We start from the raw sequence: 17,051 nt of genomic DNA, 5'->3' as shown, positions 1-17,051 counted from the left end.
AAACCGCTTTTCCCTCCACGTGTGTACGACAGCTGAGCCGGCGCGGAATACGGCAGAGAAGCGGGAAATCTGTCTGTGGAGAAGGAAAGCGAAGAGAGCAAGAAAAGCGCGCGGAGAAGGAGAAGGAGGAGACATTGAATTGGGCCTGGCCTTAATTTAGGAAGGCTCTCAACGTCCCCAAAAGGGACCAGGCCCCAAAGGAGAACCTGTGGAGGCAGAAGAGGGAGGGATCCAGTCCAGTGGCCTTGGAAGCTGAAGGGAGCAGGGAAAGCTCATTTTGGTAAATATATATATGTATATCTCTGTAATATTTCTGTAATAAAAAGTACAATATTTTGAGGTGTGGGGGGTTATAAGATAAGGCACAGAAAAGCCTGCTTTCGTCAATAATACATATACAGTAGAGTCTCGCTTGTCCAAGCTTCTGGATAATCCAAACCATTTTTGTAGTCAATGTTTTCAATATATTATGATATTTCGGTGCTAAATTCGTAAATACAGTAATTATAACATAACACTACAGCGTATTGAACTACTTTTTCTGTCAAATTTGTTGTATAACATGTTTTGGTGCTTAATTTGTAAAATCATAACCTATTTTGATGTTTAATAGGCTGTTTTCTTAATCATAGAATCATTGAATCGTAGAGTTGGAAGAGACCTCACAGGCCATCCAGTCCAACCCCCTGCAAGAAGCAGGACATCCCTCCTTATTATCCAAGATATTTGCTTATCCAAGATTCTGCCGGCCCGTTTAGCTTGAATAAGTGAGACTCTACTGTACTTCAATAGCAGGAGAATAAAAAGTACTATATTTCAGGGTTTGCAAGTTATAAGGGGCACAGAAAAGCCTGCTTTCGTCAATAATACATATACTTCAATAGCAGGAGAATGAAAAGTACCATATTTCAGGGTTTGCGAGTTATAAGGGGCATGGAAAAGCCTGCTTTCGTCAATAATACATATACTTCAATAGCAGGAGAATGAAAAGTACCATATTTCAGGGTTTGCGAGTTATAAGGGGCACGGAAAAGCCTGCTTTTGTCAGTAGGTTAACATCTGATATTTGAAGGCTTTACCAGGAGATTAAAGGTTATGTAAAGAAGATGAATGAATGAGAAGAAAGCAGGGGAAGGAGACTGGAACTGAACGGGAGGTAGACACAAGCTTGTTTTTGTACATTGATAAATATTTTGGTTGTTGGATAAAATAAAGCCTGACATTTGAGGTCGAGTGCATTCTAAGGGGATCTTCTTTTGTAAATACATCTCTCTCTCACACATACACACACACACACACACACACACATATAGCAGGAGAAGAGAAAGTATGCTGTAGGTTTGTTCTCAAAATTAATTTGTATATAAGTTGGAATAGGTACATTTTTGAAGTGTAACTCTGGCCAGGGTTTGGAGTTTGGATAGCATAGGGAAGGGCTAACATCCCTCTCTGTGCCCCTCTTTAGAAGATTCCACCTCACTTTCTGTCCCTGTGATAATTGGATTTTGAAAAATTTGGTTTGTTGTGGAAACATGGATTGGAACTAAAGCCCATGCTAGTAACTCTTTCAGGAGTGGATTTCCCTTCCTAGGAGTAGATATCTCTCACTTCCAGTTGTCTTCATAACTATAAATTGTATGTAAGTCAGGGACTGCCTGTAAAGGATTCCCTGGAAGTGAATACATCCTGAAACTGTTTTAATTGCACAATTTTAGGACTAGGAATCTTGTTCTGTATCAGTATGGTGGGAGTAGCCTGTTGGTGGCCTTGTGATGAAGAAGAACGTTCTGGTTGCCCTTGAAATTCATAATAAATGGATCTGTCTATCTGGCGTTTCTGCAGCTTTTAACAACGGCTCCGCTATGTCTTGGCCGGCTGGGACTTGGGCCCGGCTCTCAGGATGATCCCTTCATCTCTGCTCTTTGTCCGTTATGGAGTCAGGTTGATCTCCCGCTCCTGGAAACGTTGCTTCTGTCAGTCTGCTGAGGGGGACATGACATTCCGGAACATCCAAAAGGTTCTCTGTGTGGCAGAGAAAAACGATGCGGCTCGGGGGATCGCAGACATCCTTTCCAACAGCAGGATGCGAAGGGTAGGAGAGTATGACAATGCATTCATAACTTATTTCTTTGAATGAAAGGCTTGCTCTCAAAAGCTTGTGGGCATAATAGGATCACAAACATGGATATGCAGACTGGTGCCTCTATAGCAGTGGTTCCCAACCTTTTTATGGCCCTTGCACACACACACACACACACACCCCGCCACGAGCGTCTCTAAAACCCTAAAATTTCTTCAGAGAGGGTTCGCTTTTGAGTCTGAGAGAGTGTGACTTGCTTGAAGTGATTCGATAGGTTTCCATGGCTGAGTGGGAATTTGAACCCTGCTTTCCCAGTGTTTTACTCCAACATTACATCTCAATATTGCACTGACTTCTATATGAAAAGTAACTATATTTATGATCTAAAATTCTACTCTAAACATTGTAACCCCACCCTTAAAAGTGTCTGTGATGCATCTGTTCAGGATATTTATTTGCTTTCCTTATGTATTGATGTAATTTGTTAAGAATCAGCAGTTTTTAATGCATGGGAATTGTTCCTTCTTCTTTTCCTTCTTAGAGAGAAGGGTTTTCTAAATTCAACAAAATCTATGAATGCCAATATCACCTGCTTGGTCAGGTATGTGTCAAACAGTCCTTCATGTTCTTTTCCCCCTCTCTGTCAGTTCATCATTATACATGAACACACTATCAGAAAGCGTTAAATCAACATTATAGAAGGGAACATTGTTTTGTCTCCTGCAGAATGTAACCGTAGTGATGACGTCTGTGTCGGGACACTTGCTGGCTCATGATTTCAAGCTGCCGTTTCGAAAATGGTGAGGACTAGCAGATCTGAGGGTAATCATAGTTTCATAATCGTAGGTTGAGATTTTGTACAGGAGAAAGCACTGACAGAACTGTGTCCATTAGCAGACATGTTGGACACTTGCAAGCCATGGGAGCATCTGCCATCTCTTTACCTGACGCCTTGCTGTCATTTCTTTTCCATCAGGCACAGCTGCAACCCACTTGTCCTCTTTGATGCTGAAATTGAGAAGTTCTGCCCTGAAAACTACTTGGACATCAAGGTGAGTTTTGCTACAAGGCTTTCTGCAGGTTTTGTAATAAAAACAGCTTAACTTAAGGATAACACTCTTCAGTGAGTGAGTGGGATAGGATTGGATAAGATAGGAGGGGTTTTTTTCCATGAAATGAGACAGGTCTCTTGTTTGGACTCCCAAATCTTTGTTGACATCTGAAGAGTTTCGCAAATGTGGTTGCATCCTTTTCTCATTTCCCCCCATGAATCTTTCCAGCGAACTCTGGAGCGGGAAGTGCAGCAATGCCAGGCGCTGGTGATTTGGACCGATTGCGATCGCGAAGGGGAGAACATCGGCTTTGAAGTCATTGACGTTTGCAAGGCAGGTATGTGGCGGCTCTTGATATGTAAAATGGTTTGCCATCCTTTGTGATTCTAAAGCAATCCTATGGAACAGGAATCATGGAGCCTTCCGTGCTGCAACCCATTTTGTGTTGCTCTGTTCATGCAACTGCTTTCTCAGCTTAAAACCTGCCTCAAATTTCTCTCTCTCTGGACAGTGAAGCCAAGCCTTCAGGTTTTCCGTGCCCGCTTCTCTGAGATCACGCCTCACGCCATAAGAACCGCCTGCGAGAACCTCACTCAGCCTGATCAGAATGTAAACGATGCTGTGGACGTCCGGCAAGAGCTGGATCTCAGAATAGGTAAGAATGGGGTTAGTTTATAGCAGGCATGGGCAAACTACAGCCTTCCAGGTGTTTTGGACTTCAACTCCCACAATTCCTAACAGTAAGCACTTTCCCCTCTCCCTGCCTTGTGCAGTGTTGCAAATGAGACACTAGGAAGGAATCTGAAACATCTTTTGCTGCATTTGTGCAACAGAATAGAACATTTTCCTCCCCCAGTGTTGCCTTTTGTTGTTGGATCCATGCAAAATGTAACCTACAGTGTATGGGCCTTCTGTGACATTGTTAGCAAAACAGCTATAGACAAATTGCACAAGTTTCACTTACTTCCCACATAACAGTCATCCTTTATTATTCCAGGACCAAAGATGCTCATTTCCCACACTTGACAAGCATAGCTGTATTATTAATATTTTATTATCTGTCCTCTTTAATCAGGTGCTGCCTTCACCCGATTTCAGACCATGAGACTCCAGAAGATTTTTCCGGAGGTTCTGGCAGAGCAGCTGATCAGCTACGGAAGCTGCCAGTTCCCAACCCTGGGCTTTGTGGTGGAAAGATTCAAAGCCATCCAGGCATTTGTGGCTGAGACCTTCTACAAAATTAAAGGTATTTGTTGCTTACTGGCTGTTAGGAATTGTGGGAGTTGAAGTCCAAAACACACGGAGGGCCAAAGTTTGCCCATGCCTGACCTAGGAGTTTTTATCCCTCAATGTAATTTGCGTATCCAGTTGAGCGGAATCTTCCTTCCTTTGTTCCCAACCTCCTCCACTGCACATGAAGTACTGTTGCATGGGACCTCATTGACTCTCCATTTCAAAAGCGGCCTCCTTCCTCTTTGCAGTGACACATGACCACGAAGAGGGCACCGTGGACTTCAGCTGGAAGAGGAACCGCCTCTTCAACCACACAGCATGCCTCATCCTTTACCAGATGTGCATGGAGGTAATAAAACACACAGCCCACTCACTACTCTGTTTGACTTTCCAAGGTAATTGAAGGGTATGTGCTTTCTCTTTCTTGTTGTCGTCAGGATCCATTGGCCACCGTTGTGGAAGTTGGGAGCAGACCAAAAAGCAAATGGAGACCCTTGCCTCTGGATACTGTGGTGAGTTGAGGAAAAGGCGACCCTAAAAGTCAATAATTGTGGAAGAGTTCCCAGAAAAGCATTTAACCCATGCACCCTATACAGTAGAGTCTCACTTACCCAACATAAACGGGCCGGCAGAACGTTGGATAAGCGAATATGTTGGATAATAAGGAGGCATTAAGGAAAGACCTATTAAACATCAAAATAGGTTATGATTTTACAAATTAAGCACCAAAACATCATGTTATGCAACAAATTTGACTGAAAAAGTAGTTCATTAAACATTAATGCTATGTAGTAATTACTGTATTTACGAATTTAGTACCAAAATATCACAATGTATTGAAAACATTGACTACAAAAATGCGTTGGATAATCCAGAACGTTGGATAAGTGAGTGTTGGATAAGTGAGACTCTACTGTATTGATTGATTAATCCACTTTCAAACCAGGAACAGAACAATTTTCAAATTATGTTACATACTGTTATAGTTTCTAGAGTGGTTTGCGGGTATAATACTGTTGACAATTCAGTGATCAACCATATTTTGTTCTCATCTTTATCTGGTTCCAGGAACTCGAGAAACTGGCTTCCCGCAAACTGAAAATAAATGCCAAGGAGACAATGAAAATTGCTGAGAAGCTCTACACTCAGGGGTGAAAATATCATTTTTAATGGGTTCAACTTGCATAAAATAAATCCTCTTTCAGTTGGTCTTCTTTTCAAAAACAGCCATAATGAGAAATCAGTGACTAAGAAGGATCACAAGTAGGTGATTTATTCTGATGAAAGCCTTTTAGTGTCATACTTGTCACTGTTTTGAGTTTGAATTTCAATATCCCCCCTTTAACTAATGGAAATATATCTTTTACGGCACTGATTCTAGATTTGTTTCATGTTTGTACATTTAGGATTTATAAAAAAAGTTTCTCAGTTTTGGGTTTGTTTGTTTTTAGGTATATAAGTTATCCTCGAACAGAAACCAACATTTTCCCAAAAGACTTAAACCTCCCCAACCTGGTGCAGCTCCAGACACCGGACCCTCGCTGGGGCGCCTTTGCGCAAAGGATTCTGGACCAAGGTGGGCCGACCCCCCGGAGCGGAACCAAGTCTGACCAGGCCCACCCCCCCATCCACCCCACAAAACACGCCACCAATTTGCAGGTGAGACGGTCTTTCTTTGGTGGCAGCATCAGATACAGGGCAAGGAGTCATTCAGAGGCCATGAGGAGAGGCGGGAAAGAAGTAAAAGCATTATTATTGTTATTATCAATTAAGAAGATGAAAAAAACAGTGAAGGGGGTGAGATATAAGATTAGCCAAGAGTTTCAGTGAATTGGGTCAAATACAGTATTTTTGTACTATACTAATGGACCCATGTCATACTGATGTTTGATTCTAATGAATTTTTAAATTGCTGTATATTGGTATAGCTTGTAAGTTAATTGTGGTGTATGGTGTATGTTTTTATAATGATGTGTTTTGATGCATGTATTTTTTTGTATATATTTTATGTTTTTTTGTTTTGACTTTGTTGACTTTGTCAAGCCATTGGGAGAGATTGGTAACAAATTAACTGCATTATTGTTGTTGTTATTGTTAAACCTATCCACCTGGCTACAATTTCAGGGTAAAAACAAGTGGATAAGACAGGGTGTATTTTTCATTTTGGGAGTCCCTGGTGGCACAGTGTGTTAAAGCGCTGAGCTGCTGAACTTGCGGACCAGAAGGTCCCAGGTGCAAATCCCAGGAGCGGAATGAGCGCCTGCTGTTAGCCCCAGCTCCTGCCAACCTAGCAGTTCGAAAACATGCCAATGTGAGTAGATCAATAGGTACCGCTCCGGTGGGAAGGAAACAGCGCTCCATGCAGTCATGCCAATGGCCACATGAACTTGGAAGTGTCTACGGACAACGCCGGCTCTTCGGCTTAGAAATGGAGATGAGCACCAACCCACAGAGTCTGTCACGACTGGACTTAAAGTCAGGGGAAACCTTTACCTTTTTAATTTTTAATTTTGGATATTGTTCACCCTTTTCTTAGTCTATTTGAGAACAGAAGTGTTGAAAATCCTGCCAAACACAATTTCTAGAAATGAAACTGTCTTCATATGTCTTCATTTCTAACCCCAACGTTCCACTATCAAACTGATAACTCTGCTTTCCTCCATTTATCCTTCATTCTTGTTACGTTTTTCATTTAGGGGAACGACCAGCGGCTCTACGAGTTCATTGTGCGGCACTTTCTGGCCTGCTGCTCACAAGACGCAAAGGGCCAGGAGACGACGGTGGAGATTGACGTGGCGAATGAACGCTTCGTGGCCCATGGCTTGATGATCCTGGCCAGAAATTATTTGGAGGTCTACCCTTACGAGAAGTGGAGCGACAAGGTGAGGGCTTTTTGTCCTTGGTGCCTCAGCAGAACGAAATTCTTTCGGCCTTGTTGGGATTGAATAACTGCCAGCCAGTTTCTGGGCTTTTGTAGGCTGTTCCCTCACTCCTTCTTCTCCTCCTGCACAATACTCCGCAGGTGATCCCGGTTTATGAGAAAGGGTCACGCTTCCAGCCCTCTACTGTGGAGATGGTCGAGGGGGAGACTAGTCCACCCCAGTTGCTGACAGAAGCCGACCTCATTTCCCTGATGGAGAAACATGGCATTGGTCAGTGCTATAATACAGTCTGTATCCTGGGGTATACTGATCTTATAGGAATTTGGTGGTCTAAATCTAGAAAAAGACCTCCAGTTTGCATCCTCATCATGTAACATTTTTTCACAACTCACTTGGATGTTTCAGTAGTGAAAAATGTATCTCTTTGAAATTACTGTATATACTCGAGTATAAGCCTAGTTTTTCAGCCCTCTTTTTAAGACTGAAAAAGCCCCCCTCAGCTTATACTTGGGTGAGGGTCCTGGTTGGCTTATATTTGGGTCAGCTTATACTCGAGAATATTTGGTACATTTATTATTTTTCTCTATTATTATTGGTATTAATACATTTATTATTTTTCTCTATTATTGTTGCTACTATTACATTTATTTTACTCTATTATTATTATTAATATATTTATTATTTCACTCTGATCTTATTATTATTATTGCATTTATTATTTTACTCTATTTATTATTACATGTATTATTTTCCTGAATTTATTATTATTATTATTTTTACATGTATTATTTTACTCTATTATTATTAAAAGGATACATAAGCACGTTTACATTGAAGAAGATGAGAATAATGATTTCATCAGAGTTGGACAATCTTATCTTAAATTTGAACTTGATGTAAATATTCAAAAACATTTGACCTACTGATGCCTCAATTAATGTAATTTTATTGGTATCTGTTTTTATTTCTGAAATTTCCCACCCTCGGCTTATACTGGAGTCAATGTTTTCCCAGTTTTTTTTGTGGTAAAATTAGGCTTATATTCGGGTCGGCTTATACTCGAGTATATACGATAGTATTGAAATTAATACAGGTTAGGCTTCCACATTTGTTGTCGTCGTCGTTATCATTATTCTATGTATTTATATCCTGCTTCTCTCAACTAAAGGAGACTGAAACCGTATAATATGTAAATTTAAAAACACAAAGCAGACAAATGTAAAAATAGCATTAACGACTTGACATATTAAAATATATACAGTAGAGTCTCACTTATCCAATATAAACGGGCCAGCAGAACATTGGATAAGCGAAAATGTTGGATATTAATCAGGGATTAAGAAAAAGCCTGTTAAACATAAAATTACATTATGATTTTACATAATAATAATAATAATAATAATAATTAATAATTTTATTTTTATACCCTGCCACCATCTCCCCAGAGACTCGGGGCGGCTTACAGATATAAAACAAGCATACAGTGGTATCAAATACAAAAACACACAAATAAAATTAAAAGGCGTAAAATAAAATCACAATCATTGTAAGACATATGTTAAAACACAGCAATAAAATCATAAAATGAACTGGGCAAAGTGCACTGAGTGAAACTTGTAAACATGAAGGAAGTTAAGGTGCTATAAGGTCATGGGGAGAACCTTAAACTTAAGCACCTTAAGCACCAAAACATCATGTTTTACAACAAATTGACAGAAAAAGCAGTTCAATACACGGTAATGTTATGTAGTAATTACTGTATTTATTAATTTAGCATCAAAACATTGCAACATTTACTACAAAAACATTGACTACTAAAAGGCAGACTGCGTTGGATAATACAGAACATGAGATAAGTGAAGCTTGGATAAGTGAGACTCTACTGTAGTTAAAATCAATAAAAATAGGGAGCAGGCTTGTTTTCTGCAGCCCTGAAGACTAGGAGTCAGTGGAGCCATGGATTCAAATGAAAAGAAAGGAGATTCCACCTGAACATTAGGAAGAACTTCCTGTGTTCAGCAGTGGAACTCTCTGCCTCAGTGTCTGGTCAAACTCCTTCTTTGGATGCTTTTAAATAGAGGCTAGATGCCCATCTGTCAGGGGTGCTTTGACTGTGGGTGAAACATCAGGAAAAATGCTTTCGGAATATGGTCATACAGCCTGGAAAGCTCACAGCAACCTAGACGAATGAATGTTAGTCTGGAAACTGTTGTTGTACTCTGCCTGACTTAAGGTGACCCCATAGCAAGATCTACCCAGATCTTCTCACTGCCACCATCCCGTCATCTACGGCAGCGGGAAATAACAAAATACTGATGGATTGCCATTATTTTCAGGGACGGACGCCACTCATGCTGAACACATCGAGACCATCAAGTCGCGCATGTATGTGGGGCTCACTCCGGACCAGAGGTTCGTCCCAGGGGAACTGGGCATGGGGCTGGTCGAAGGTAAGATATGGGACCTTTCTGGCTGAATTTGGGCAGGTTGAGAAACAACGATTGTATTTCTTCGTGTTTCTTGAACACTCAAATCTAATGCGCAGCTCAATTTTCAAAACCCTAAAACCAAAACAAAGTATTTGCTGCTGAATGTAATGCACAGCAACCAAAAGTGCTCTCTTTATCATCTGGCACCAAAAGGTGTGCATTACAGTTGCTGCATGTCGTATTCCTTCTTTAAAAACAATTGTGTTAGAGCACCAAAGCTTCCAGCAATGGTAAGAAAACCTTGGGGTGCATCTGTGCTGTAGAATGAATCCACTTCAGTTGCCTTGGTAAGCATCAGATTTGGTTTAATGGGGTCCTCCTCTCCTTTGCTCCCCTCTCCAGGCTATGACTCCATGGGCTACGAAATGTCCAAGCCGGACCTCCGAGCTGAACTCGAGCACGACCTGAAGCTTATCTGCGAAGGGAAGAAGGGCAAGGCGGTTGTGCTGCGGGAGCAGGTCCAGAAGTACAAGCGGGTCTTTATTGAGGCTGTGCAGAAAGCAAAGAAGTGAGGATTGGGAGCACCTGGTGTCCCATGGCTTAGAACAGTGATGGTGAACCTATGACACGCGTGTCAGCACTGACATGTCTAGCCATTTTTGCTGACACGCGGTGATCACCTCTTGGGTTGTTAAATGTTTTCTGGCCAAATTTGGTGTCCTTTCATCCAGTTGTTTTTTTGTTTACTCCGTCCTACAAATGAACAGTACATTTATATATAGATAGATTATTATTATATCCTATTATTATATTATCCTATTAATATATTTTATATATTTTATATATTATAATTATATCATTCTATTATTCTATTATTATTGTAGTATAATATCATATTATTACTATTATATTATTCATTATTCATGACTATATTGAAACTAGAATAGAGAGAAATCAGTGTGGAAACTTTGTGAAGCTTAAAAGGCAAGAAGTACCATGGATTGTTGTACATGGAAATCATGGTAGTAAATAGTTTTTGATTTATTAAATACAGTTATATACAGTAGAGTCTCACTTATCCAACACTCGCTTATCCAACGTTCTGGATTATCCAATGCATTTTTGTAGTCAATGTTTTCAATACATCATGATATTTTGGTGCTAAATTCATAAATACAGTAATTACTACTTAGCATTACTGCATATTGAACTACTTTTTCTGTCAAATTTGTTATATAACATGTTTTGGTGCTTAATTTGTCAAATCATAGCCTAATGTGATGTTTAATAGGCTTTTTCTTAACCCCTCCTTATTATCCAACGTATTAGCTTATCCAACATTCTGCTGGCCCGTTTATGTTGTATAAGTGAGACTCTACTGTATTACAATTATACATTTTTGTTATTTAAACTATACATATGCGAAATTATGGGTTTTTTTTTCTCAAAGTGACACACCACCCAAGTCATGCTAGGTTTTTTGACGAATTTCAACACAACAAGTGCAAAAGGTTGCCCATCACTGGCTTAGAACAAAATTCTGGTGGGAGTAAAGGTGGAAGTAATAGGTGGAAACGAGGATTCAAAGTCCCTTTCTCCCCATGGGCTCGTTTTGAGCCTTGGCTGTTCATCTGTGAAATGGGAGAACACATTGGATGAAGGAAACTTACTAGCAAGCACTACTTTTTCTGACTTCCTTTGCAGGCTGGATGAGGCCCTGGCTCAGTATTTTGGGCAAGGGGCTCCTCTCACCCAGGAGGAAGAAATCTACCCCGCCCTGCCGGACCCCGTGAGGAAGTGCCCCCAGTGCAACAGCGACATGGTCTTGAAAACCAAGAAGAGCGGCGGGTCAGTGTGTCTGAATGCATGTGTTTATATGAGAGCAAGGATAGAATCCTACAGTTGGAAGAGACTCCCAAAGGCCATCCAGTCCAGCCCCCTTCTACCAGGCAGGAGGACACAACCAAAGCCCTTCCGTCAGCTGGCCATGCAACCTCATGAAATCATAGAATCACAGAATCCTACAGTTAGAAGGGACCCTAAAGGTCATCTAGTCCACTCCACTATCTGCCCTCCCGACAGATAGTCATCCGTTCGGCCTCTACTTCAAAACCTCCAGAGAAGGAAGAAGCCACTGGACTCTCGGTGCTTATAATGAATGAATGATCATAGACTCGTAGGCTTTGATATGGACTCTAGAAGTAATTCAGTCCAACCCATATTCTTCCAGGCAGGAACACAGTCAAGGCACCCCTGACAGATGGTCATCCAGCCTCTACTTGTACTTCTTCAGAGGAAGAAACTACAAATAGTTTATTTATTTATTTACAGTATTTATATTCCGCCCTTCTCACCCCGAAGGGGACTCAGGGCGGATCACATTATAACACACAAAGGGCAAACATTCAATGTCAAACAGAGACTGAGAGACACACGCAGAGGCAAGTTAACGTTCTTCTGAGGGGATGTTCGATTCTGGCCACAGGGGGGAGCAGCTGCTTCATCATCCATACTGACGGCACTTCCTCATTCCAGGTCGTAAATTAGTTAATCTTGCCTCCCACTTTATAAGTGGTACCTTATCTCCTACTTGATAGATGCAACTATCTTTCGGGTTGCTAGGTCAGCAACGAGCAGGGGCTATTTTTTATTTTTAATTGACGGGTGCTCACCCCGCCACGGGCTGGCCTCGAACTCATGACCTCATGGTCAGAGTGATTTAAGGCAGCTGCTCAACAGCTGCGCCACAGCCCGGCCCCCATCTTGTCTCCTGTGCCATAGCACCATGCTATTCTAATTTTACATACATATATATATATATAATATACAATAATGTATAAATATATAATATATTGTATATACAGTAGAGTCTCACTTAATAATAATAATAATAATAATAATAATAATAATAATAATAATAATTTTATTCTTATACCCCGCCCCATCTCTCCGAAGGGACTTGGGGCGGCTTACATGGGGCCAAGCCCGAATAGAACAATAAAAACAAGACAAGAAACCAATAAAACCAATAATCAAACCATAAAAACAAGTCATAAAAACCACGTACAAGATAAAATGTTAAAATCATGAATAAGGTTCAAAGAATCTCACTTATCCAACACTCACTTATCCAACGTTCTGGATTATCCAAGGCATTTTTGTAGTCAATGTTTTCAGTATATCGTGATATTTTGATGCTAAATTCATAAATACGGTAATTACTACATAACGTTACTGCATATTGAACTACTTTTTCTGTCAAATTTGTTGTATAACATGATGTTTTGGTGCTTAATTTGTAAAATCATAACCTAATTTGATGTTTAATAGGCTTCTCCTTAATCTCTCCTTATTATCCAACATATTCGCTTATCCAATGTTCTGCTGGCCTGTTTATGTTGGATAAGTGAGACTCTACTTACAATATTGATAATATTATAATGTAATACAATATTATACTAATAATAATATAATAATTATTATATATTACATATTAAATGTAATATTACTAATAATATTACCATATAATGATATAGTACAATATAATAATTTAGTGCTTATATTGTGCTATGCTAATCATATATTGTATGTACATTTGATTTGTAAGCTGCTCTGAGTCCCCCTCAGGGTGAGAAGAGCAGGATATAAATGTAGTAAGTAAGTAAATAAATAAATGATCTCTAGGGGAACATATTCCATTGTTGAACAGCTCTGGCCCCTAGGAGGTTCGCCCTCTTAATTAGAATTTGCATGGTGCATTGGAAGATCTCAGTTGATACAAAATGGAATGTTGTATTGACTGAGATCTTTGTGCCTGTTGAAACGTTTAATGTTGCAGCTTTATGAAATAATCGTAACTTCAACCTCTTTCAGGTTTTACCTCAGCTGCCTGGGCTATCCGTCCTGTAAATCGGCCGTCTGGTTTCCCGATTCAGTGCTGGAGGTCAGCAAAGATGACTCCGTTTGCGATGTGTGTAGGCCGCATCCAGTGCACAGGTGAGAATTTGTGGAGTGCAAGGATGATGGAGCCCCGGTGGTGAAGCGTGTTAAAGCGCTGAGCTGCTGAACTTGCGGACCAAAAGGTCCCAGGTTCAAATCCCGGGAGCGGGATGAGCGCCCACTATTAGCCCCAGCTCCTGCCAACCTAGCAGTTCGAAAACATGCAAATGTGAGTAGATCAATAGGTACCGCTCCGGTGGGAAGGTAACAGCGTTCCATGCAGTCATGCCAGCCACATGACCTTGGAGGTGTCTATGGACAACGCTGGCTCTTCGGCTTAGAAATGCAGATGAGCACCAACCCCCAGAGTCAGACATGACTGGACTTAACGTCAGGGGAAACCTTTACCTTTAAGGATGATGGACAACAGTTTGCCCTGCTGATGTGGTTGGACTCTAGTGTCCAGCATCCCTCACCACCTGTCCCTACAAAGTGCAGGGTGGATCTCAAAGGGAGTGCCATTGTTCCAATAACACTGTCCAACGCACATGGTTGAATGCTAAAGTCCACCACTCTTTCCTTTAGGTTGAAGCTGAAGTTCAAGCGGGGCGGCCTCCCTCCCATGATGCCCCTGGAGTTTGTCGGCTGCATCGGAGGCTGCGACGAAACCTTAAGGGAAGTCCTGGACTTGAGATACCTCCAAGGGCCGCCCCGACCCGCCTCTCAGCCGGCCAACCGCTTGGTCAGCCCTTTGCAGGCCAACCACTCCCTGAACCACATGACTGGAAACAGCAACAACCACCAAGGTGTCTCCGCTCCTCCTTCCAGGCCAAATCGGACTGCGGCCTCCGAGGACAATAATGCGGTGGTCTGCAACTGCGGAGAGGAAGCCCTGTTCCTCACTGTCCGAAAGGAGGGCCCCAACCAAGGCCGACAGTTCTACAAATGCCGTTCCGGGGGCTGCGGCTTCTTCCTCTGGGCCGACCAGCAGCCCGACAGTGCGGTTTCCAATGTACCCAGTGGGTTTGGACCTTTTGATCCCTCACAGAGAGGGGAAAGGGGTGCCGCACGTTCCTGGAGCGAAGGAGGAGGAGGAGGCGGCACAGCCGTCTGCAAGTGTGGGCAACCTGCCATCACCAGGACGGTTCAGCGTGAAGGGGCCAACAAAGGGCGCCAGTTCCACACTTGTGCCAAGCCCCGGGAGCAGCAATGTGGCTTTTTCCAGTGGACAGACGAGAACGTGGTGCCAGGTAAGGGCAGAAGGGGCCTCATGGTGGATGGTGGGCACAGCAGTATCGTTGTTATTATATTACTACACCTACTATGAAGGTGAATACAACAGAACAATAATAGATTTCTTTCACTTCTTGTTGCCTTAGCCCTGTTCTGAACTATGAGTCGTTTACTATATATACTCGAGTATAAGCCTAGTTTTTCAGCCCTTTTTTAGGACTAAAAAAACCCCCTTGGCTTATACTCGGGTGAGGATCCTGGTTGGCTTATATTTGGGCCAGCTTATACTCATGGCACAGTGTGTTAAAGCGCTGAGCTGCTGGACTTGTGGACCAAAAGGTCCCAGGTTCAAATCCTGGGAGCAGAATGAGTGCCCGCTGTTAGCCCCAGCTCCTGCCAACCTAGCAGTTCGAAAACATGCCAATGTGAGTAGATCAATAGGTACCACTCCAGAGGGAAGTCAACGGTGCTCCATGCAGTCATGCCGGCCACAAGAACTTGGAGGTGTCTACGGACAAAGCCGGCTCTTCGGCTTAGAAATGGAGATGAGCACCAACCCCCCGAGTTGGTCACGACTGGACTTAACGTCAGGGGAAAACCTTTACCTTTACTATACTTGAGAATATATGATACATTTATTATTTTTATCTATTATTATTGGTATTATTACATTTATTATTGTACTCTATTATTGTTGCTACTATTACATTTATTTTACTCTGTTATTATTATTATTAATACATTTATTATTTCACTCTGATCTTATTATTACATTTATTATTTACTCTATTATTACATGTATTATTTTCCTGTATTTATTATTATTATTACATGTATTATTTTACTCTATTATTATTAAAAGGATACATAAGCACATTTACATTGAAGAAGATAATAATGATTTAATCAGAGTTAGACAGTCTTATCTTAAATTTGAGCATGATGTAAATATTCAAAAACATTTAACCTACGGATGCCTCAATTAATGTAATTTTTTGGTATCTATTTTTATTTCTGAAATTTCCCACCTTTGGCTTATACTTGAGTCAATGATTTCTCAGTTTTTTGTGGTAAAATTAGATGCCTCGGCTTATATTCAGGTCGGCTTATATTCGAGTATATACGGTATATCTCCGGGACTGCCTGTGCTTTTTCCTTCTTTCCAGGCTTCCCTTCCAGCCACTTCACGGGAGAAGGCACCACAAGGGGATTGGGAACCAAAACGAAGCGGTCAGACAGCGATCCCGGCCTGAGGGCCCCGACAACAAAGAGATCCCGGACTTGTGGGGTCTGCCACCAACCAGGCCACACGAGGAAGACCTGTCCTCAGAACCGCTGACCATCACACCCCAAAGCATTCTTGCAGGACGATGAGAGAGAAAAGAGTGGATGCACTACAACATGTTTGCCAGCCTTTGCAAGCTTTTTGACTTTTGTAGAATGCTCTCAGAAGATTGGATCTGATTTCCAGAATCCGAGTAAACTCAAGGCCTGTGTTCTTCATCTCGGTGCGATCAAACTATGGACTGAGTTGAGAAGGACTTCACCCTCCCCATAACAGATGCCTCCTATGTAATAATCAACACCTCTCCCTTCTTCTTCCAGTTAAATATTTCCCTTTCCTCAGAGCTGTCTATATCATAGAATGGCTGCACCTCGGAGTGGGGCAAATACTTTGGAGAGAGCTTTGGACAGAAATACTCAGCCGCAAGTGCCTTGTTTCTGGGTTGGCCTTGAATAATACACTTGAATGGACAAGAGAAATTATTCTGAGGTTTTCTGACTTCTGCATACTCTGAGGAGGCGGCAAAATTAAAGCCACTTCACATTGTACATTTGCTGGAACATAGCTGCGATCTGAAGCTTCTTGTACATTTTTTGGAGATTTCCTTGGAGTATATTCACAGTATTTTTGCTACTGCCAGCGTCTGCACTGAGCTGTACTCAGCCTTTCCTGTATCTCTTCTGGACACACATTACTTCCCTCCTGACAACAGCTGTTTTTACAAGAGGAGGAATATTTTGATATATTTACTCAGTTTAACCTCACTTTAAATAGAATTGTGGCCACATCCTTTCGACTTCAGGACGCTGCTGCTGCTGCCTCGTACCTAGGCAATTTAGGTAATGTATTTGTCCTTTTAAGATTAAAATATTTTTTTAGCCGGACTTATGTGTGAGTTAAAGATGTGGCCGCCTTTGG

The 17,051-nt window shown here is 41.6% G+C and overlaps 1 protein-coding gene across 4 annotated transcripts; it reads left to right on the top strand.

The window, feature by feature from the left end:
• Positions 1-12: 12 nt before the first annotated feature.
• Positions 13-17,017, top strand: top3a (DNA topoisomerase III alpha). 4 transcript variants are annotated; one of them, XM_003228302.4, is made up of 20 exons: positions 13-280; positions 1,942-2,092; positions 2,622-2,681; positions 2,807-2,880; positions 3,057-3,132; positions 3,361-3,469; positions 3,644-3,787; positions 4,208-4,378; positions 4,614-4,714; positions 4,803-4,877; positions 5,434-5,516; positions 5,817-6,024; positions 7,062-7,247; positions 7,388-7,517; positions 9,584-9,697; positions 10,079-10,244; positions 11,381-11,524; positions 13,550-13,672; positions 14,201-14,865; positions 16,015-17,017. In XM_003228302.4, the coding sequence occupies exons 2-20, from the start codon at positions 1,994-1,996 to the stop codon at positions 16,185-16,187; spliced, it is 2,901 nt and encodes a 966-aa protein (XP_003228350.3). In that variant the 5' UTR covers positions 13-280; positions 1,942-1,993; the 3' UTR covers positions 16,188-17,017. The 4 variants fall into 4 exon arrangements, with proteins under 4 accessions (XP_003228350.3, XP_008120111.2, XP_008120112.2 ...); XM_008121904.3 differs by having other exon boundaries at positions 1,843-2,092; XM_008121905.3 differs by lacking the exon at positions 2,622-2,681 and having other exon boundaries at positions 1,843-2,092.
• The last annotated feature ends 34 nt before the right edge of the window (positions 17,018-17,051 follow it).

This window comes from Anolis carolinensis, unplaced genomic scaffold (assembly GCF_035594765.1).
Source record: "Anolis carolinensis isolate JA03-04 unplaced genomic scaffold, rAnoCar3.1.pri scaffold_13, whole genome shotgun sequence".
In the NCBI taxonomy this organism is placed as follows: Eukaryota; Metazoa; Chordata; class Lepidosauria; order Squamata; family Dactyloidae; genus Anolis; species Anolis carolinensis.
The sequence above is the reverse complement of the archived record's forward strand: the minus strand, read 5'-3'. Positions and strand labels throughout refer to the sequence as shown.

Coding starts and splice junctions, on each gene's coding strand:
- top3a (XM_008121904.3), top strand. CDS start 1,901: ATGATCCCTTCATCTCTGCTCTTTGTCCGTTATGGAGTCAGGTTGATC. Junction 7,248..7,387: donor ACGAGAAGTGGAGCGACAAG/GTGAGGGCTTTT, acceptor AATACTCCGCAG/GTGATCCCGGTTTATGAGAA. Junction 10,245..11,380: donor GCTGTGCAGAAAGCAAAGAA/GTGAGGATTGGG, acceptor CTTCCTTTGCAG/GCTGGATGAGGCCCTGGCTC.